The 18,216-nt window shown below is 38.4% G+C and overlaps 1 protein-coding gene across 1 annotated transcript; it reads right to left on the minus strand.

Annotated features, from left to right (window-relative positions):
• Nucleotides 1-2,911: 2,911 nt before the first annotated feature.
• Nucleotides 2,912-17,966, minus strand: LOC116718128 (uncharacterized). The gene is made up of 13 exons (XM_032559810.1): nt 17,811-17,966; nt 15,911-16,019; nt 15,675-15,778; nt 15,326-15,598; nt 15,029-15,122; nt 14,878-14,945; nt 14,558-14,782; nt 14,396-14,461; nt 14,183-14,314; nt 14,031-14,093; nt 13,906-13,944; nt 13,643-13,762; nt 2,912-12,779 (listed from the first exon to the last, which is right to left on the minus strand). The coding sequence occupies exons 2-13, from the start codon at nt 16,017-16,019 to the stop codon at nt 4,014-4,016; spliced, it is 10,059 nt and encodes a 3,352-aa protein (XP_032415701.1). The 5' UTR covers nt 17,811-17,966; the 3' UTR covers nt 2,912-4,013.
• Between the last annotated feature and the right edge of the window lie 250 nt (nt 17,967-18,216).

Genomic DNA, 18,216 nt, shown 5'->3' on the forward strand with positions numbered 1-18,216 from the left:
AGAAAATTTTAAAATTTTGAATTTTAAGGTTGTCGCAAAAATCGCAAAAAAAATTGCTCAACGGCGGCAACTAGCAATTTTCTGTTGACACAATGGTATGAACGTATTTCATCGTAGAGACATGAAATTTGGTACACTTGTAGAGCTCACCAAAAGACTCAGAACTTACATTTAATGTTATAAGCCAACTATCACAGGAAGTCAGCCATTTTGTCTTGAACGTCCATTTTTTTCCTCGATTTTGACGTTTACAGCCTTCGTATTTGATCGAACTCCTCCTAGGGATTTCGATTGATCGACTTCAAACTCGGTCAGTCTGATCATAAGGCATGTTTGATTTAAAGTTATCAAATTGGTGAGTTTTGGAGCATGTTGAAGGGGGGTTAGCAGGGGTCAAAGTTCACCTACTCGCCATGAAACACGAAACTCTTATATTTCCTATAAAAAAACACATAGAGGGACCAAACTTTCAGTGATTGATCGGCATCGGATGTCCTAAAATACCCTGTGGTGAAATGATGACATCACTTAAGCCACGCCCCCTGAGAACAGGAAGTGTCATGTTTTACTGTGAACGGTCGCTATCTTAGCCCTTTGACCTAATCAACATGAAACTGTGTCCAGAGACAGAAGACATGTTGGTGTGTTGAGTATTCCAACCCCGACCGGCTGTGATGAAGCAGGTGGGCGTGGCGGCGTTGCGAACGCCGTCGAATTTCGTTTGGCTCTGAATTCCACAGTTTCGGGTCCAGCTGCTCCAAACTCACTAGGATGGATCCTTATCCACCCACCGACAGGAATTCATAACAAAATTTGGTGGGTGTGGCCTAATTTCTCTATAGCGACCCCTAGAGTATTTTAAATGAACAGCCCCAAGCCATGTTTAAACCTAGAATTACGAAACTTGGTACACATGTGTATCTTGTCGGGACGTACAAAAAAGTCTCTTAGAGCCATGCTCTAAACCCAACAGGAAGTCGGCCATTTTAGATTGAATTTCATTTGACCTCGATTTTGACTTTTACAGCCTTCGTATTTGATCGAACTCCTCCTAGGGATTTCGATTGATCGGCTTCAAACTCGGTCAGTCTGATCATAAGGCATGTTTGATTTAAAGTTATCAAATTGGTGAGTTTTGGAGCATGTTGAAGGGGGGTTAGCAGGGCTCAAAGTTCCCCTGTGATCGACTGTGTAATACAAAGGGCTTTGTCATGTGTAGGGCAATGCTGCCCTCTGGTGTCGAATTACTGAAATAATGAAACTATTTCAGTAATTTCAGTAATTCGACACCAGAGGGCAGCATTGCCCTACGGAATGACAGAGTTCAATTTTGTGAGGAAGAGGAAAAAATTAAAAATTTGTAATTCTAACACAAAAATTCACAGAGACACCAAACCTTCAGTCATCATCTTGTGTACAATAATATCCAATGGTTAAATGATGACATCTCTTAGGCCACGCCCCCTGAGAACAGGAAGTGTCATATTTTACTGTGAACGGTCGCTATCTTACCCCTTTGACCTAATCAACATGAAACTGTGTCCAGAGACAGAAGACATGTTGGTGTGTTGTGGATTCCAACCCCGACCGGCTGTGATGAAGCAGGTGGGCGTGGCGGCGTTGCGAACGCCGTGGAAATTCGTTTGGATTTGAATTACACAGTTTCAGGCCGAGCTGCTCCAAACTCACTAGGATGGATCCTTTTCCACCCGCCGACAGGAATCCATAACAAAATTTGGTGGGCGTGATTTCTCTACAGCGCCCCCTAGAATATTTTGAATGATCAGCCCCAAACCATACTCTAACCTACAATTACGAAACTTGGTACACAAGTGTAACTTGTCAGGATGTACAAAAAAGTATCTCAGAGCTATGCTCTAAACACAACAGGAAGTCGGCCATTTTGGATGAAATCTGTCTTTCTTTTTTTTATAGACATCACATCTGATCAAACTACTCCTACAGTTTTTCAAATACAGACTTGAGAATCACTCAGCACAGTCTTGAGGCATCATAGGTGAAAGGTTATCAAAGGATTTCTTGTACATCAAAGCATGTGGGCATGGCTAAGTGTCAAACTTTGACTATTTGCCATGAAACATCAATGTTCAATAACTAAGTCGCTGGTTAGAAAATATTTCATTATTTTCACACCAGAGGTCAGCATTGCTCTACAAATGACAGAGAACAATGCAATGCTGCCCTCTGGTGTGGAATTACTGAAATAATGAAACTATTTCAGTAATTCCACACCAGAGAACAGCATTGCCTTACAAATGACAGAGCTCAACTGTGTAATACAATCATGACTGCTGCTTTTCTGCATGTTTCAGGCTTCTACAAGAAAACCCATGTCATACAAAACTATTGTTTTATTTATGATGATTTACACTGCACCTATTTCATAAGTGATTACAACACTAGTAATACTACTAGTACTAATAATAATGTTAATAGCAGGTTAAACATGACAGAATAAATCCAGACTTGGACACTAGATTGCAACTTTGTATGATTTTACATAAATTCCTGCTCAAATGTTTTCAAACAATTCATGCTAAAACTAATAAATTTCAGTGAGAAATATAAATGCAATTTGAGGAGCGTGCTGTGGTGGCAGGGGGGTTAGCATGCCCCACATTTGGAGGCCTTAGACCTGCGGACGTCGCGGGTTCGACTCCCGATGACCTTTGTCGCATGTCCTCCTTCAAAAATGGCGCCGGCTCAGCTGGCTGCCTGCAGACGCAGCTCCTGTCGTGTGTGTGTTAATCTGTTTATAAAAAATTCTTGCAGTAACTGCGAAATAATTTCCCTGCTGGGATGAATAAAGTAATTCTTCTTCAATTTCACAGCATTTTCTGTCTGTTACAACCGGCTCAAAGTCATAAGAAAACAGGAGACCATGCAGTGGTAAAAGTGCATAAAAAGGAATATTTATTAACAAAAACAACAATGGATTGTGGATGTTAGTATCAGTGATGTAATGCTAATGCTTGGATGTGTTGTATGAGTGCACATGGAACAGTTGAAGTGCAAAAACAAAGACAAACTCAAATGTGCAAAAGTTCAGGAGCTGAGGCCTGGCAACAAAACCCCACAAGCATCAAGAAGGCAGAGTGGATGCCGAAGGCGACCCAGAAGGTGGAGAGAGCCAGGTTCAAATACTCTGCGCTCCAAATCAACGGATCAGCAACACCTGCAAAGGAGAGGAACACAAAGACAGAGAAAAGCAAAACCCGTAGCCCAGCACTTAATGCTCAGAGCTGTAAAAAGCCTTTTTCTGAGCTCATGCATCACACAAGAATCATAATACTGCTATGCATAGATTCAGTTCATAATCATAGTAACTTTAAAATGTTCCCACTAAAGGAGGTTTAATGCTTTTAAACCTTTACCTTCAATTGCCAGCACAATCAATAGGGCAGTCCAAGGACTTGAACCTCGTCCACATTGTGGAGTTCCAAAACGACTGCCTTTGCTTTTTTTTGTGCTATGCGACTAGGTAAAGCAAAACCTGCATTAAGAACAGCTTCAAAGATTTAACAACATACATTTTAATCATTATTCAAATTCAAAAATACTTTATTGATCCCAAAGGGAAACTAGATAATATGAATACAAATAAATAATATTCCAATTACTAAAGTGTTACTTTTACATTATTACTTGTCGGTGTGTATCCACCAATTTAACTATCAAACTTTCATAAAAGCTGTCTTAATGCAAGAAACGAAACCCCTAAATACATAACTAAATATCAATGAACTTTAAACAATTAAAAAGGTTTTGTTAACTTTTCACATAAAGCTGCAATAACAGCTGCTAAGATACTTTTGATTAAATTGGAATACTAATGTTTACACTATAAAGTGATTTTATTCATATTTTATTAAAAAAAATGTTCATGTCTTAAAGATTTCAATTAATTTTGATGAAGAAAGCAAAACCTTTTTTTAATGTTCATAATGTCACATGATTGCAACAGCTTAAAACCACACATTACACCCTCATGATTACAAGCTAAAACCACACATTATACCCTCATGATCACTAAAATATGTAGGCACAACTACTGCCTCCACTTTATATGTCTTTGATTTAACATAAACATGATCTATCAAAGTATCTTTTTCAGTGGTTGCTTCTACAACCATTTGGAGGTATCCTTTATCACAAACAAATTTTGTGATAGTTGATGACTTCAAAATATCGTAATTGAAATCTCCAATCAGTGCAATGGTGTCACTTTGTTTCTCAAGCCAATCAAGTAACTGACCTAAATTATTTTTAAATAGTGACAGAGGGTATAGTGGCGGTCGGTAAATTACGCCAAGCACCATGTTAAAACTACAAAACCGATACACTAAACACTCCAAATTCAACTCTGGTTGCTGTAGGATTTCAAATTCTACATCGTCTGCACAATAGATGCCAACACCACCATGTTGTTGGTCTTGCAACGCAATCAGTTCCGGATGCCTACTAGTATATGACAAACATCGTGGACGATTAGTGAAGCTGTAACCATCTATCTTTACTGTATCCGTGTGGGTTGAAGACACCCATGTTTCTGTTATGGCAATGCATTTTGGTTTCCAATGTTCTGTATAACAGGATAAATCTTTTACATGCCGATTCAAACTTTGCACATTCATTAGGAATACAGTAAAAACAGATGTGTTAAATCGATCCAATTGAATTGATCCACTTAAAAGAGGTGTCATACTCTGAAGTGCAACCAAAATCTCATCCTTACAATATATCTTTTTGTCATTAAAATCTTGAATCGTCAATCCTAAAACACTTCTTACACGACTTATAGCCACATAAGCTTGACCCGGTGCAAATATTTTACTAAAAGATACAACAGCTTCGTCAACAGTTAGTCCTTGAACTTTGTGTACTGTACATGCCCATGCCAACCTGAGTGGAAATTGTCGCCGCATGCCACCTTTAACGGTGGCTCTCTCCTCCTCAGGTCCAATGGCTGTGGATCCAGCCAAATCTGATGATGCATAGTGGCAGCTCTTCCTCTTCTGCATGCCTACACGATCATCATCAAATTTTACATACACCACGTTAGGAAACTTGTCCTTTTCTGGTATTAATATTTCTGTAACAGTACCACAAACACCGTTAACCAAACCGTCGCTAACGTCCACATTTTTACACAACATAACACGCGCTCCTTTACCCAATAACAACACTTCTGATAAGCAAGTATTTGAAGCTTTTGCATGATTTCCTTCCAACAACCTCAATTTTCCTGTTTTTTTATCATTGACATAGTCCTGTGCCCCAATGCTAACAAATTCAGGACAAGTCTCATATAATCGGTGAATATTGTGCTCATTTACTTGTTTATTGGTTGCGAATATGTGCAAGGCTGAGCTAACCTCACCTGTTTCACAACGTTTTAAAATCTGTAAATCATCAGCCAATATTGGTGTGCCTTTGGAGCGAGTTCTCATCCTGTTTAGCACTTGAGAAAACACAGCATCTTTTTGTCTAACTATTTCAGTTAACTCTACAATTTTAAATAAATCTGACCATATATTTGTGGCAACACCATCAGAATAAAGTGGTTTACCTTTCACAGGTGGAAGCTGGTACATATCACCAACTACAATTATACTAATATTACCATATGATGTTACGGTTTGTTTTATCTGACGCAATCGACCATGAACATATGATAAGAGATTGTGATCAACCATCGATATTTCATCTATAATAAGAAGCTGGAGATCACAATATTTGACACGCAACGAATTTAATTTCTCTTCACTCAAAGGAGTATACGGTAGGCGTACATCCTTTCCAATAGAAAATGTGGTGTGGATTGTTGTTGCTTCTAAATTATATGCGGCAATGCCGGTGGGAGCTGTCAGTAACACGCATGTGTTGTCAGGAGACTGACACACAGTGGACAATAACCGTTTGGATTCATATTCAATTGCCTTGATTAAATGACTTTTTCCTGTACCAGCACCACCTGTAATAAAAATATGCAGTGGCTCAGGATTTTTTCCATTAACTTTGGCTAGACACCACTGCCTGATTTGATAAAAAACAGAGAACTGTTTTTCATTCAAAGATCTAATTAATGCAAGGCCTTCAGTTCTAGTAACTTTTCTTTTCTCAAATACTGAAAATTCTTTACGCTGCAAACTTAAATCAGGAATTTGTTCCGGGTCACTGTTTTCTATTTGTCTCTCTCTTTGTAATTCCACACACTCCAAGCGTTCCAATTCAACCTCAGGACACAATTCAGCCCATGCATCTTCCAGCATTACATCACCGGTAACATTGTCCACAGCCTCAAAATGATCAGATTCCACCTCAAATTCACTCCTATTTAAATCTACAACAGACTTTACTGAATGCCTTGTTCCATCAACAAAACTAATCACACCAGTTTGATAAAAGTCACCAAAGGTTTCACAATGTGCAGGTTTCAGTTCACTATCAAAGCGATAAGGCAGAAATAGCTGCATTATGCTTTGATAAAACCTTTCTGGCTCTTTTGTTTCAGAGAAACGCGCATAACGAACAACTGCTGGTTTTGTCCGAGTTCTTTTCACAACAAATCCAAAATTCTTATTCAATTTTACTGGATTTCTACATTTCTCATTTTTGGACAAAACGCGATACTCTGAAGCAAACTTGGCCAGGCACATATCAGGAAACACATCATCATTCGGCCTATTCTTATAGCGGTCAACTATACCAGTCATCCACATGTCTTCTGGGGTAAGATCCTGCAATGTAGCTTTTTGTTTCAATACAGAAATGGGTAAACTCATTTTTACAATATTATCCCCAGTTGGAATAAAAACAACTTTCCGAGAACACTCCTTTAAATGCATGTTGGTAAGTCTATACACTGCTTCCTGAGCAGAAACATCACGATTATGCAAATAGACACTACCAAGTCTCTTTAAAGCCTCTTTAGCACTAACATTACCTTCTTTCGCTGCTTCTCTTTGTGCATTTCCTAGAAGAAGACCAATTTCACGTTCACTTTTTGACATATAAGATACAATATAAACACAACATGCATATGCATCAACACAATACTGGATATCAATATTTGCATCCCAAGCTTTTAACAGTGGTCTACTATATTGATTAATCCAGATTTCATTAATTTGCCTTTTCAATACCACATGTGTATTCCTACTAAATCGTTTATATGCCGTTTCAAATATATCTTGATTCATGCACAAGCCTTCAAACATTTCTTCCACAGTATTATATGGACAGTTGTCACCTGAAATGGCATTCTTTATCTTTGTTAAAATATTGCTTGCTACATCGCTGTCCATTTGTTCCGGACGCGTCTTATTCTTAACAAGACATTCACAATCTGCACTACCATCAGTTTTATCCAAATTGCATGTACAAGTCTTGACCGGATCTTGATATTTTTCACCACGACATATAAACGTGCGACATGACACAGGCCTAGGGAAATTAAAACGACACACAGTTTTTTTCTTTTTACAAGTTTTTGAATGTCGTTTTGAATGCTGTTGTACAGATGTAACTACTTCAAACAACGCATCTTCTTCGGATGGAATTTCACATGTCACATACTTATCAATAAATGCAATGACCTCTTCATCTGTGTTCTTGTCCAAAATTGGAGCACCAGAAATCCAAAAAAGGCAATGGCAATGAGGAGAGCCACGCTGCTGGAATTCTACACGATAATAGTAGTCTTCGATTGATCCAATCGGATTAGCAGGAGACATGAGGACTTCTCTTACAAAAACATGCCATCTAAAATCAAACATTCTAGCAGCAGTAACAGGGTTTCGACGTAACAATTCACACTTCTCTGCCCATTGCAACTGCTCCAAAGTCTGCGTTCGCCCTTCCTGCTTTAAGATGCTATAAAGCAGATTAGTCCATCTCATATCTGCAGACGAAAACGAAGCAAACCATGTGGGTTTCCCTAACATTCTAACACAAGCTAGCAAGTCACGTTGAGCCGTCTGCCAGAAAGCTGGTGTGCCTCGAATAGGTTTCAAGAAACGATAACCATCATCAAACTCCAACAACTTATTTATGGACTGTTCATCCCTTAAAACCTCACTCATATTTTGAGTTGTACGACTTGTACCTTTACGTAAAGCTATTGAAACTTTAGAGACAACCTGCTCCAGTTCTGACATGTACTGTGCAAAGAAAATATATTCCACATTACGTGCAAATCTACCATCAGCATGAAGAAGTCTGTTATTAAAATAACGACTCAAAGTCAAACGATACTGCCGCTTTTCATGGTATGTGTTAAAACCCGATGGGAACAAAACAGGGAAACATTTTGCTTCGTTAGTACAATCAGAAAGCAGTTTTATAGGGTTATTATTTTCCCCCGGTGCTAAATTCAACACATTGTCAACATAAAGATCCAACGCTTCTTGTCCTATATCTACCGGCATAAGACAAGTGTCCTGGAACATGCAGTGTTGCTGTCTGTCATGTAAAAGGTCATCATCATTTTCATCTATGGACATGTCCTCATTTTCTTCATTAACACTAATATTGTATAAAACAGAATTACTATCTTCCTGACAAAACTCATTGATCCAAGATTCATTGAACTCTACATTTTTATAATGAAAGTTACAATGTTTCAAGTACCAAAGAGCTTCCTGAACATGCATTGAGTCAACATACTGATAATCATAATGACCTTTGTATGTCAATTTACGCTTTAACTTAACAGGTAACAAAGACCCTTCCATAGTACTACGTGGTAGCATACTGCAGGTTTCAGCAACATTTGCAGGGACGCAAGTAACAGGACCATGAACTCCATTTTGTCCACCTTTGGGCAAAGCCAACATTTTCATAAACGGTATATGTAAAGCTATTAAATGTTGCTCCAAAGTATTTAAGCATGCCAACTGAGGTGGGATGTCATCAACAGTCAAATTATTGCATGAACTTTCTGGGGGCATTTGACCTTTGCTAATTTTGTAATGACAACAGTAACAGATATACAACTTATTTCGACAGGTTTTTAGATTGCATGGTGAAATGCACGCATTATTACATATATGCACATAATCGTCACTTATACATTTATCTGCGATTAAAGACATTTCTTTTGTTTTCCTGTAGGAATCTTTGCGACAATTTAACACCTGATGTTTGAATAACAACCGAAAGCACACGCAACACACAAAATTGGGCCCCTCTTTTACTTTGTCGAAAAATTGCGCGACAACAAAATCAAACTCCTTTGACTTTATTTTAATCTCCCGTCTTTTTAGCTCTACATTTGATATTATGTGGACCTTATGTTGTGGATTAAGGTATTGCTTTCTACTTAAGTGTTTAACTTTTTCACGGTGACTTTTGTCTAAATTATATTTAGCAATGCTGTTTTGCTTAACTTTTTCGCGGTGACTTTTGTCTAAATTATATTTAGCAATGCTGTTTTGCTTAACTTTTTCGCGGTGACTTTTGTCTAATTTATATTTAGCAATGCTGTTTTGCTTAACTTTTTCGCGGTGACTTTTGTCTAAATTATATTTAGCAATGCTGTTTTGCTTAACTTTTTCACGGTGACTTTGGTTTTTATTATATTTAGCAATGCTAATCTGCTTACGTTTTTCACGATGAGCTTTTTCTTGATTATATTTAATAAAGCTAATTTGCTTGACTTTTTCACGATGACATTTGTCTTCCTTGTATTTGATAATGCTGACTTGCCTAAGCTTTTTCTGGTAAGCCTCATCTTGACGATATTTATTTCTAATCCATTTTCTTTTTTGTTCCTTGTATAGCAAATTTTTCTTATATGTGATTGTTTTATTAAATTTAATTTTCTGCCTATATACCATTTTAGTTCTATATTTAGTGGTATTTCTCTGATTCTTTCTTTGTCTTAAATACATAGAATAACTGTAATTTGCTTTATCGCTTAAAACAGTTTGCTTTGCATTTTTCTGGACTTGTGGAGATCTTGTACGCATGTGTTGTTTCTTTAACGAAACATTTTCTCCACAAAGTTCAAAGCAAGAGTCTTTATCACCTTGCTTTGCACAAATAACGACGTCAAAATGCTTATCACAGTTCTGTAAATATATTGCTTCATTGGTAAAAAGACTATTTGAATTATATTTGGTCCACTGTGTGCCGTTAAATACATATATATCCAGTCCTAACATATTGGCGGCAGATTTAAACTCAATTTTCGTAGCACAGTGACCGACGTACTTCATCTGTGACTGGTTAACATATTCTGTCACAGAAGTAAAATCTTTTTCCAAAAATGTTCCGCATTCTTTCGTATTTTTGGTCATGTGTGAAATAACAGCGAGTCTAATTTTACGGTGATTTTTCTCAGAACCAGTAAGTGCATAGGCTACAGCTCTGAAAAAACTGTTACCGTCATTTATAATATTTTTAGTCTTACACACATGTCCCAAAGGCCCACGCAATATTACTTTTTGAAAATTATGTTCTTCAAAATCTATTTTTAAATTCTTACACAGAGTTTTAGCAGTAACTTCAGAGATGGGAGTAAATAGCGAAGTATTTTGGTTATCTTGTAAAATACCCACGCACTCGTCTTTGACGGAAGTCTCTGTTTTTACTTTCTTTATACACGCAATATTTTGTTCTGCTGTAACTTGCCGAGTTTTATATTCCCCAGAAAGATCACTATTCATGCAATAACCATAACATGTTTGTGACCGAGGCTGCTTCACACAAGTAACCGTCTCATAATGATTACCGCTAATATTTTGCAAATAAAGAGCATGATTGGACAAACTACTCAAAGAACTGTATTCAAGCCATTTATCGTCACAAAATGTGAAAATGTTAACACCAAAATAATCAGCTGAAGCCTTAATTTCTACTTCAGTTGCCCAACTGCCAACATATTGCATCCTTGAAACAGCAATATATTGTGATATGGAGGAATACTCACTTCTTAAAATGCTATCATATGTGTGAGAATTCCTTTGTAACTGTTTAACAACAGCAAGCCTAATTTTGCGATGATTTTTCTGGGTGCCACTGATGGCTTGACTAAGTGCTCTGAAAAAGCAGTTTCCATCTCCAACAATTTTTTCCGTCCGACATGGCACACCCAGTTCCCCGACCACAGAAGATACAGAATTTCCCCGTTGATACTCCACATTCAACTTTCCACACAGTGACCGCGCAATCTCTTCAGAGACAGGGTTAAAATACAATACCTTACTTTGGACACCAGTAACAACTACATCATCATCCATGTCTGACATGTCAAGTTGGGATGAATGTTCTCCACAAGAATCGTCCTGCATGTCAACACCTGTAAAGGTGTGATCAAAAACACCACTGCTGCTCCCTGGAACAGTAGCTACATGTTCAGATGCAATTTTACTTGAGCCTGTCTGAACAATATCAACTCCACTGATCTCAAATAATTTGGGAGTGACATTCAGTTGACCAGAAAACCTTTCAATGTACACAAAAACATCATCAAGAGTGTTGAAGTAAAGGACAACACTCTTTCCAGTTGCATGTACCATGCCGTCGGTGTTACGTGCATGAGAGTCCACAACAGCATAACGTCCATTAGAACTAATAAGGGCACAAGTACTGCCACTTATTGTAATAAAGCTGGTTTCATATTTTGCACACATCTTACTGAGTCCATCCCAAAGACTAGTGTGCACACCTGATTCAAGAAGATCTGGATCCAGTGTATCAATAGCTCCAGCAACATAGTCCCCATAAGCATACTCAAAACTTTGCCCATCAACATGCATCTTTTTAGGCAAGTCTGGAACAGAGAGAAGCTGACTTCCACCACTGATTAAATTGTTGTCACGCAAAAATGTATATAGCTGATCACCCAAAACAACTACATCATCCAATATGTCAGCATTCCACGAAAAAACGCTGTCCAGTGTGTGCTTTGTTAAAGCAACAGCACTTATGGCTGTACACTGAACCCCGGCATATTTAAACTTAACATCACCCTGATGAAACGATCCACTGAGTGATGCGACATGGCTACTTGCACTATGGCATGCATCTCTAGCCTGTCTGTCAGCAGTAACTGCTGCACATGTCTCCACATTACTGTACATCTCTTGTACAGAAATAGCAAAGATTCCGTACTCGGTCGCATTTAATGATTCCCTGAGGTTAAGAAGGTGAATCATTAAATCATTTAAACACGTGTTAAACACGACTACCGACGTACCGAACTGAGATGCCAACCCCTGTGAATTCCGTGTTCCAAAGTCCACGACGACAAAGTAGTCTCCATGCTGGATTATCAAGCTAGTTGCACCATGAAGACTAAAGATACACATTCCATCTCTCAACAAGTACTTATTTAATATTTCATACAGTTCCTCTTCCTGCTCAAAACCAAGTGTCCCAAACACAATGTTTCCAGTTACTACTTTCCACTTTCGACCAAAAATAGTCAGATCTTCAACCAGCTTGCACAACTCCGGCTTTGGACCTCTGTTTGGTCTCTCTCGAGCAACATATTCCGCCAACTTCCGACCTTCTACACCGACTTCATCTACATCTGACGTCTTCCAGGTACAGACGGGAGAAATGTGGTGTTTTATTGCTGCTACAACACTACATGACATTATGGTATCAGAGCTAGAGTGATTAGTACCAAAAAATGTCCCTGCAACAAGAGACGGTGGCAGCCCCGTTGAACACCTGCAAGGAACGGGGTTAACAGCCTGACCTTTGGGTGATGTTTGCGTGCGCTGGAAGTCGGCCACGTCCTCAGTCGTCTAGAGTGAAAATATGAAAACCATGACATTTGTACATCCTCATTTGGTAATGACTTTTCCTTAAATATACTATCATTAGCATAATTGCAACTAACAATTATTTCAATCAAATTAAAAAAAGAAAATATCCACATTGTGCTAATGTTTCATTCCAGTCTGTTTTATACAATATATATGTAAACCAAATAAGAAATTATTTAAGACTATTGTAGTGAAATTCCACAATAATATGGATGGGTTTTAGCGCAGTCTAATGGTTACCTACAAATGTTACAGGAAACGTGAAATTGCCCTCAGTCTAACTCTGCTGTAGTAAATCACACAGTCCCATTCTCTTCCCAAAACGTTATTATAAAGTATATTACAAAGCTTACAGAGAAATTATTGTTTAATTTTAAATGGAAAAAATGTTTTCAATACAATTTCTCCTAAATTACTCTTTTAAATCTTTTGACTTTATAGCAAATGGCCTTTTTTGACCCAAAATAGTCCAGTTCATGATTACTAAATTAGTTAATTACTTCAGAAATTGATTCATTGTGAGCAATCTAATTAATTGCTTGAGCCTCAATTGTTACTTTTAGTCCAATATGTCCCTGAAAAAGACATCCATCCATCCTCTTCCGCTTATCTGGGGTTGGGCATAGCAGCTTCAGAAGGGAGACCTTGAAAAATATCTACATTTAACGTTTCAATCTCTCCTGACTGCAAATTGATTCCTTTTTATGCACAACAGATTTATTACATAAGCCAATGACAATAATTTGGAAGAGAAAATCTGATTTCTGTTATGAAAATTGTAGAATGAAAGGAACAACACTCAGACAACATTTTTTATTAATACACACTGAAGGAGACATTACCCCCTGGCCAGAAGGAACCTCCAAGCGACAGGCAGGTCCCGAAGCAGGAGAGTCAGACGCCACAGGAGGACAAGCAGGACGAGCATCAGACACCAGCAACCTGGGCAGCTTAAGCACAACCTACAAATAAATGACACAAAAACATAACAATAAGCTGATTTTGCACAAGATCAACAAAGATACAATGTCAAATGTTTTCAATAAAACACTTGACACTGTTCAACATTCATTACACTTTTAACTTTAATGTGCAAAACACTTACAGTGTTAGTAGCAGGAGTTACACAAGATACAGGAGAAACCTAAAGGAGAAACGAAGAAAAGAACAGTTAAATAACATAAAATCATCTGAACTAAAAATAATTAATTAGGTTATGCTTTTACAAACTTTCTGTCTCGTGCGCCTAGACTTTGAGACAGCTGGTTTTTTTTGATGTTCCACAGGCTTTGTCTGTAATATCGCAAACAACATTGCAGATTCATGTTATATATAAAAGCAAATAATGACACTGTTAATAGTTGCAGCATTCTGCTAATTACCTCGGTGCCTGTGCGAACATCTGGAACGGCCGATGGAGAGACTGTTTCCATGGCCACCAAGATAGCGGGTGAGAAACGGACAGGATTGGACGGGATGGCACACTCCGATAAAGCCACAGGAGTGTCGTCCCGCTATAAGACCAACATATTAATTATTAAGATACCAGTGACATTGAAAATTACATCTTATACAGAGCTGCAAGCTTCACGCACCTGGTGATGAACCACTCTTTTCTTGGGTGAATCAGACAAACAGTCGGATTCTCCCGAGAGGTTCCTCTGCAAAGGTAGATGACATATAAGATTTTTGGGATGACTAGCAATAGTTAAACAAACATCTTTCTTCCACTGCAAGCAAAAATAAAAAACTCATACCTTCCTGCCGGATCTCACGAGCGTCCATTCGGTAGGGAGAGGAGAAGAAGGACGAGAACATTCCTGTCCCTTAACCACCACACGGGGTGCAAACCTCGGTTTGTAAGGAGGAGTTGCCGGACTTTGCACCAGTGGCTTTGGTGCTGACAACTCCAGGAACTGATAGGAAAACATCCAAATCAGTTCTTTGAGGATATGCATCCCGTGGTCATCGCTCAAGTGGATCTGCACATATTAACAGTAATCATTAGAGATAAAATTAATATTTCATATAAATTCAAAATTTTTCCTCACTGTGTTTAAAATTAACATTTACTCACGCCATCAGGACACCACAGATGGCGACGGCCCAGAGGAAAGTTGTCAGCGATTGGATAGTACCGAATCCCTAAAAACATCATGATAAAATGAAAAGAAATTTTCAAACATTCACCAAAAAAAGAACATAATGAGAAATATTTTAATACGTACCTAGCTTTGCCGACCTGCGGTGGAATTCCTGCTGGAACCACTCCTGCTTCTCTCTGGACTCAGTCAGGCGGGGGACGAAGCCGGTACAAAAAACCTACAAAAATAACATATTTAGACATTTATATTGCCCATGAACCTATTAAGAAATTGATATTTATGTGTTTCTCCATCCCAGTCCTCAGTGACCATTGCTCTGCATGCTTTAGATGTGTCTCTGAAGGCAAATACCTAAAACATGCAGGGCAGCACTCTGTGAACCAGCATGAAGAACCACTTTAAATCAACCATTGTTATTACCTTAGGCCAACGAGAACAGACAGCCAATAGGTACCGCTCAAATTCCTGTCCGGCTTCTTCTGGGTGACGACTGGCCGTAAGGTTGTTTGATGGAGCCATGATGCAGACAGCGTCAGGCTCTCGAGGTACGACGGCATTCAACACCTCGAGACGCAGGTCGGCTGCGTGAGCACCAGGAGTTGAAATAAATCCAAACTGCAAGCAGCCGCTTGCCATCTCAACAATGCCGTCCACAAAAGAGCGCAAGTGGGACGCACCAATCAGAAGAACAAACTAAAATAGAAAAAACACAGCAAGATAAGATTTATGCCTACATATTCTATTTGAAATCATTGCTCATTTTACTTACTTTCTTATTGGGCAATCCCTCTGGAACGACCAGCTTGTGACAGTGATTAGTCACTTCACTAACTGGCCATTTTCGCACAGCGTGCCGCACGCCTGTGCCACGCTCTAAAAAATAACAAAAATCCAAAAAGAAATACAAATTATTTAAAGAAATATGCACTATGTACTCTGGATATTTCATTTGACATAGAAATATGACATAAAATTTAAAGAAATGTAATTAAATTTAACACTGACGTGGTTCAAAGTCGCTGGAGGCCTTGGGTATCCCAACTCGTTCGAGCCGGACTGCCTCTACTCTCCTTTTTGCAGCTTCCGATCGACGATGGGACTTTCCTCGAGGCATCTACATTTTGACATGAAATAATTCAGTACTATGAATATTGATAATTACAACAATATAAATATTAAAGTTATATATATACATACATACAATCAAGACTCAATGCACAACTTCAGTAATTATAACTAAAACCTGCGACCAGGCTTAATCATAAAATATTAATCAGTTATCTGATGTGCAAAATGTAATGTGTTGACTGTGTGTACTATTACATTGCAATTTTGTGTTTTAATGATGCAAAACACTTTCAAATGCCTTGTTGCTAAAAGGCACTTTACAAATAAAATGTGTTATATATATATATATATATATATACATAATATACAGTGAACCATCGTTTTTCACAGTTGTTGCATTGTGAAAAGAACCCATGATATGCGAAATCCGTGGAGTAGTTACCTTTATTTTTTATAAATTATTATTTAGCATAATTAAAGACCCTACATTGAAACCAACAAACAAAACCTGTTTTCAGGCCCATTTTACAACAAATATAACGCTTTCTTAAAAATAACTACAGTAAAATAATAATTTTAATCATCAATACAAAGTACAGTAGTACAAATTGTGACTCGCGTATTTCACTGTGCCTCTGACTGTGACGCTGCGAGTTGAATCCGCTCTCTAGTGTCTTTTTCTTCTGAAGTCTGTGGTGCAGGTGTGTTTTTTCGATAGAAGAACATACTTATCAATAGTTGTCGCTCTTTTTTTTCTTCTGGGCTAAAACATTCATAATAATTTGCCAAGCTGTATTACGTATATTTAAATACTGTAACGTTATTGGCGCACAGGTAGAGAAGAAGCGCGGAGATTGTTTAGGAAATCAGGACGCAGTACACAATGAACTGTGAAAAAAAAATACTGCTCAAAAAAACCGCGAAGCAGACACAGCCAGGCACTGCAGGACAAAAAAAAAAAAAAAAAAAAAAAGACGTGGGGAAAAACGATCGGCTCTGGCACTTGCAGAGCACAAGCACAACGACAGGGAGGCGGAGAGACAGCGATATACTGTAGAAAAAAACCCGGCTCCCAAATAGGATCCTAAAACGGCTCCCATTGTGGAGCCGGTTCCAATCGTTCACTTCAAAGAGCCGGCTCTTAGAGCCGGATCGTTCGCGACCGACACATCACTAGCGGGTTCACTGTATAAGCACCAATGAAATCTGTGATTATAAGTGAATAAGCAGCTGTTGTCTTTTAGGTGTGCCTTTTTCTAATTGAGGAAAATAACATTAAACACAACTATATACTCTCCGTCTTCTTTTAATTTAGACATTTTGTAAAAATCAAACAGCCGTAAAACATAGCAGTTAACAGCCTGAACACTGCACGATAGCTACAGCACGAGGTACGAGCACGAGGTACGAGCACGAGCTACGAGCACGAAGCTAAGTGCTAGGAGCTACGTGCTAACAGCACGAGGACGGAGAGACAGCCTGAATCTCTATGAAGCACTACAGGCCCCACAGAGAGTACAGAAACGATTCAGAATGAGGGAAAAAAGCTATTTATATATATATAAAAAAAACTTAACTCTTGATTAAAATTAGAAATGTGACATTTTAACGCGCCTCTCTGGCTGCAGCGCGCTGCCGACACAGATCTTGACAAGTAAAAAACTTTGCTCAAGCCCCACGTAACCGACGATTAGCAACGGTTCCAGGCTTATATTTATTAACATCAGTAGCGGATATTACTGAAGTGCATGCAATAGTTTATATTATGGCCGTAGTACAGCGCTGTATTTTAACAAACTGACATTCATAAAATCCTTATTAATATGCAAAATCTTACCTCGACGGAAAAAGCTTCAAAGCAATCAGAAAGACTCCTGGTTGAAACTGGCGAAGATTTTATGAAAATTCTCAAGAGAACTTCATTAAATCGGGGTCTGTAAAAGACTAATTCACATCTCAGCGTGCAGAACGCTAGAGAGGTCAACCAACCAATCAGATTAAAAACAACAAGCCAACCAATAGATTTGCAGCGAATAGTCTTCTTCTACGGGTGAAAATGAAGTGGGCCACCGCTTGCCTCCGTCTCTTCTTCTACGGGGAAATTGAAGTCGGCGTCTGCTTTCCCCGTCTATTTTTCTTTTTTTCCTTTTATTGAATATACAAAAATAACAATCTCAAACAACACGTCAATAACAGACATTACAAAAAAAACTAATATCACAACTCCTGCTGTTGACAAAACC

This window comes from Xiphophorus hellerii, chromosome 4 (genome assembly GCF_003331165.1).
Source record: "Xiphophorus hellerii strain 12219 chromosome 4, Xiphophorus_hellerii-4.1, whole genome shotgun sequence".
In the NCBI taxonomy this organism is placed as follows: domain Eukaryota; kingdom Metazoa; phylum Chordata; class Actinopteri; order Cyprinodontiformes; family Poeciliidae; genus Xiphophorus; species Xiphophorus hellerii.

Excerpts from the sequence above, each read along its gene's own strand:
- LOC116718128 (XM_032559810.1), bottom strand. The coding sequence starts at position 16,019 with ATGCCTCGAGGAAAGTCCCATCGTCGATCGGAAGCTGCAAAAAGGAGA. Across the intron at positions 14,946-15,028 it reads CCGCAGGTCGGCAAAGCTAG|GGATTCGGTACTATCCAATC; the intron begins GTACGTATTAAA and ends TGATGTTTTTAG. Across the intron at positions 14,783-14,877 it reads ATCTGTGGTGTCCTGATGGC|ATCCACTTGAGCGATGACCA; the intron begins GTGAGTAAATGT and ends TAATATGTGCAG.